This window comes from Populus euphratica, unplaced genomic scaffold, assembly GCF_000495115.2.
Source record: "Populus euphratica unplaced genomic scaffold, PopEup_1.0 scaffold115.1, whole genome shotgun sequence".
NCBI classification, from domain to species: Eukaryota; Viridiplantae; Streptophyta; class Magnoliopsida; order Malpighiales; family Salicaceae; genus Populus; species Populus euphratica.
This window is the reverse complement of record NW_011500006.1, coordinates 587,726-592,735: the sequence shown is the minus strand read 5'-3', so window position 1 is coordinate 592,735 and position 5,010 is coordinate 587,726. Positions and strand designations below refer to the sequence as shown.

The 5,010-nt window shown below is 33.2% G+C and overlaps 1 protein-coding gene across 1 annotated transcript; it reads left to right on the top strand.

Moving 5' to 3' along the window:
- The first annotated feature begins 2,035 nt into the window (after positions 1 to 2,035).
- On the top strand, positions 2,036 to 4,697 carry LOC105141229 (proteasome subunit alpha type-7). The gene is made up of 3 exons (XM_011048398.1): positions 2,036 to 2,378; positions 2,892 to 3,306; positions 4,293 to 4,697. The coding sequence occupies exons 1-3, from the start codon at positions 2,206 to 2,208 to the stop codon at positions 4,452 to 4,454; spliced, it is 750 nt and encodes a 249-aa protein (XP_011046700.1). The 5' UTR covers positions 2,036 to 2,205; the 3' UTR covers positions 4,455 to 4,697.
- Positions 4,698 to 5,010: the final 313 nt, after the last annotated feature.

Below are 5,010 nucleotides of genomic sequence, written 5' to 3'. Positions count from 1 at the left end.
CTTGATTTGATAAATCCACAACATATTATCTTTTCTTCTTTATAAAACTTACTATCAAAAGTCTATTATGAGATTTCTTGTCGTAAGCATTATAAAGAAGGGAACAACTGTCATAATCTAATTTTAACCTCCCACTTTTTTAAATATTTTTAATATACAAAAAAATCATAAAATATATTCTTGATATATTTATATTATTTTTAGCATTTTCAGCGTTACCTTAAAAGAATTCAAATTTTCTTTTGATACGTTCAACTTTTAACGCATCATTCTTAAAATCATTGATTTTTTCTCATTGAGTTGGCATTGGTGTAGCTTTTAAAAAAATACAAAAAAAAATAAGAAGAATAAAAAAAATATTGAAACAAAAAAGACTAAATTGAAAAGGAAAAAAACAATGGACTAAGGTGAATTTAGGTTGTTTATTGGACCAAGTAATTGGGAAAGAATATAAGATTTTCCACCTATAAATAGGTGGTTATCCCACATAAAAAAAGGGGCATTACAAAAAATCTAAAGAAAATACCCAAATAAAAACATTAGACCCACAGTATTCCCAACAACCAAACATAAAAACCTTTTTTTTTTCAAATTTAGCCATCAGCCACTATAAAGATGTTCTCTCAGCTAAAAACAAATATCTTGGTTCAACTAACCCTTCATCTTCCATAAAGATGTTCTCTCAGCTAAAAACAAATATCGCTCTCGTTTTGGTTCAACTAACCCTTCATCTTCCATAATATCAATTATCCACCCTTTCCTCCATATATTCCATAACATCACAACAGCTTCCCCTCACTTCTCTCTTCCTTGTGGAAGTATTATTAACCTCCCGTCACCAATAAAAGCAATAATGAAATTTCCCTTCTTTTTCTTCATCGTGTGGTAGCCTCAATAAATCTCGTTACTCCTGATCTCACAAACGATTAGATTTTCTAGAAACCATAATATTAATTTAAAAAAACTTTAAAAAATAAATTCAAACCTTAGAAGAGTCAATCACTAATATTGTCCAACTAAAATAGACCTTAAGTTTAGCTAGGAAGCACTTTGTTCTAAAGCAAATGAAATTTTAAAAAAATTATGCTTGAAAAGTAAAAATTTATCTAGAAGAGAGGAGAAGACAATTGTAAGACAACTAGATAGGCAGAGAAAGGGGTGAGTTCATAGAAATTGAAAGAGAAGGGTGGAGAGATGGAAAGGAATATGAAGCTGTGATAACAAAGTTTAGGGTTTGAATATTTAAAAGATATTTTTTCTATTTATAAACCTGTTCAATGAAAAATATTTTTAAATTTTTTGTTGAATCGATACAATTTAATTGGTTTAATATATAAAATTTACTTACCATTTACCAAATTAACAAACACAAAATCTCAAACACGTTTGAAATATAGATAAAAAAAAAAAAGTCATCCTCAAAAATCTAAACAATATGCAGTGAAAAGTAACTATCGGATTGGTTCCAAAACTTTTTTTTAATATCAATAAAATTGTGAAGAATAATAACAAAAGCTATTTAGATAACCCAATTAAATCCCATATACATCTATAAAAAATTAACTCAATAATTTTATAAATTATATTTAGATTTTAATTATTAATCTTAATTATCTATTTTTAAATATTTTCCATCACAAAAATAATAATGCTAGATTTAAAATGGAAAAATAAATTCATAGAATAACAAGCTGTGGCTTACATGAATTTATTTTTAATCTTTGCACTACAAAGAATAATAAGTGGGCATTCTAGCGCTTGACCTAGCGGTGAAAGGGGCTTGTTTTTTTCTACTGCACCTGGGTTCGAGTCCTGGCGTGCACGCCTGTCAACCCCGCGGTATTTTATATGCCTATTGGGTTTGCAGGATATTTAATAGGCCGTGGGAATTAACAGGATATTTAATAGGCCGTGGGAATTAATCGTGGTGCGCGCAAGCTAACTCGGATACCCCAAGTAAATTAAAAAAAAAATAAACTGATAAAAAAAAAAACTTGATCAAGTAACAGAGCTGATAAAATAAAGATAAAATCACAATCACCAACATAAACCGCAGAGCAAGAAACGAAAAGAATCAAAACAACGTCGTTCAAGCCCAAACAAGTGACTTGTCCTCTAAGTCGAATTCTCTTCAAAAACCCCGCAGATCTCACAGGGAAGCAAAGCAAAACCCAAGCTAAAACAAGAGAAAACTGAAGCCTAGCCATGGCTCGATACGATCGTGCAATCACAGTCTTTTCTCCTGATGGCCATTTATTTCAAGTAGAATATGCTCTCGAAGCTGTCCGTAAAGGAAACGCTGCCGTTGGTGTCCGTGGCACTGATATTGTCGTTCTCGGAGTTGAAAAGAAATCCACCGCTAAACTTCAAGATTCTAGGTGATTTTACCTTTTTTATGTTACAAGTTTTTCTGGGTTTTCCTTGTTTTTTTTTATGTTTGAGATGAAAGGAGATTTTTTTAAGGATAAAATTGAGGTTTAGGGTTTAATTGGGGTTGACTGTGATTGATTTCTGGTTTAATCGTGAGTAGTGGATTTGCTGGATTTAAATTAGCATTTCTTATTTGTATCTACTTGGCTTTTTACGTGGTAATTAAACTGTTATAATCAATTAGTTCATTCATGAAGACTGTAAAAAAGATTTATTTTGGTTTGTTGTTGATGTGTGTTAGAATTTGGTTAATGAACATGAGTAATTTTTGTACTTCAAAATCTTTTAAATTGGCGTGTAGAGCTTATTGATAATATGGATTTTGTTGTTGCTGATTAGGTGTTTGTTTGATTTTACTCTGATCTGCAATGTAGTTGTTACGACATCTAGTGTCTTGTTCTGTGTTCAATGAGATTAGTTATGTGAATGTTATGTAATGTTTTTGCTGGTTATGTTTGCAGATCAGTGAAGAAGATTGTATCTTTGGATGATCATGTGGCACTAGTATGTGCTGGATTGAAGGCAGATGCCCGTGTCTTGGTTAACAAGGCACGGATTGAGTGCCAAAGCTATAGGCTAACTGTTGAGGATCCTGTAACTGTTGAATATATAACGCGTTATATTGCTGGTTTGCAACAGAAATATACACAGAGTGGTGGTGTGAGGCCATTTGGTCTTTCGACCTTGATTGTTGGCTTTGACCCACACTTGGGTGTCCCCGCTCTTTATCAAACTGATCCTTCTGGAGCTTTTTCAGCATGGAAAGCTAATGCTACTGGGAGAAACTCAAACTCAATGCGGGAGTTTTTGGAGAAAAACTATAAGGAAACTTCTGGGCAAGGAACTGTGAAGTTAGCTATTCGTGCTTTACTTGAAGTAAGTTTCTTCCTTTTTATGTTGGTGCTGATTGTAGGATGCATATGCTACAAAGTGCCCTAGGATGCATATTGTTCCTTAGAATTGAACGTGCATTCAAGCTAAATAAATGTGCGCCATTTACAGTTGACAGATGTAAGATGATGCTTAGTAGTTGTTTTTAGACTTTATAGCAGCTGGCATTTATATTTAATCATCATTTGATTCAACTGTAAGTTATTACTTGGTAATAGAACATTTCCACTTCATATGATTGCTATCATACAAGTTGAATTGGTCCTAACATAATTGCAAAAAGAGTTGGGGTATAACTAGGTCTCATAGAAAGGATTGTTAACAAGTCTATGCTACACAGCTGCCATGCATGCAGCTTATAACATTGTGGGTTTGGTTCAAACTCTCTGCATGAACTGCTGTTCTGACTTGGGTAACACTAACACTTTTGATTGTTTAGTTAAATATGCATATTGTATGCCATTGCATCTACATCTTCCCCCATCATCATTGATGTTTTGACAGCTTAAAAATCTATGCTGCTGAAGGTTCTTCTTTTTCTATCTCCTCTCTCTCAAACAGACAATTTCTAGTTCTGTAAAACTTGGTAGTTGTTGTGCTAACTTCTTGATCTCTAGTGTAGCCATGCATTTTTGGGCTGTATGTGTAACTGCCATTTCGTTTGAGTATTTGGAACCATGGCTGAACGTGAATTACGACCATATGATGGCATTTATTATTTGGTGTATCATATCCTCTATATGGCTTTAATTCAGTAAAAAATCTATGTTATCTCAATGCATTTCTGTCCAGTTAAGAAAAACAGATAACAAAGGTGAAACACCCAGACCTGTCAAGATACTGGTCTAACCAACTGATACAGAATTCCTTTTATGTTTCTTCTCCTGAAATCTGAGCTGTTTCTCAATGTTCGCAGAGAAACCATTATATTTGCCTGTTTCTTACCTATATTTTGTGTTACTTGGAATTAGGTTGTTGAGAGTGGGGGGAAGAACATAGAAATTGCTGTGATGACAAAAGACCAAGGGCTGCGGCAGCTTGAAGAAGCTGAGATTGATGCAATTGTTGCTGAGATCGAAGCAGAGAAAGCAGCCGCGGAGGCTGCAAAGAAAGCTCCACTGAAAGACTCCTAGACCTGCTGTAGTTCTCATACATCACCTTGTACTGTCCAAGTGATTTAGTGTCTTCATCGCTATATCACATTGGTTTGTTTCCTTTTGTCAGACACCTGATTTCAAGTCTCTGCCAGCCTTCATTTTGTGTTTATTCTCTTGTAGCCTCTCATTTGAAACGGTCACAACTGCTTTATGTTTCCTGGCAATGGTGAACGTTTCGATTCATGCTATTTTCAAAGTTCTGCTAAAATTGGTACTTGATAGATATATCCTCTTACACTTAAAACTAAAAATTAAATTTTAGCAATTGGGTTCTAAACAATTAGTGAATGTTATTCAATTGATTTCGCAGTCCATGGTTTAGCTACTATATTGAGAATAAAATTAAAATTTGATATTTTTTTAAATTAATAGTTTGAAATTAAACTGAGGCAACGAAGGGCAATTAATTTAATTGGTTCAAAAATAAATTTTATTATGAATGGATATGGGAATATTTTATATTCTCATTGAGCTTTATGTGTAACTACAAGTAGTTTTCTATGCAACATAATAAAAATTGATTTTTTTAATT

Bases quoted from the DNA above. Each gene is read 5' to 3' on its own strand.
- LOC105141229 (XM_011048398.1), top strand. From the start codon at position 2,206: ATGGCTCGATACGATCGTGCAATCACAGTCTTTTCTCCTGATGGCCAT. The intron at 2,379-2,891 runs GTGATTTTACCT...TTATGTTTGCAG, and splicing joins GCTAAACTTCAAGATTCTAG to ATCAGTGAAGAAGATTGTAT. The intron at 3,307-4,292 runs GTAAGTTTCTTC...ACTTGGAATTAG, and splicing joins CTATTCGTGCTTTACTTGAA to GTTGTTGAGAGTGGGGGGAA.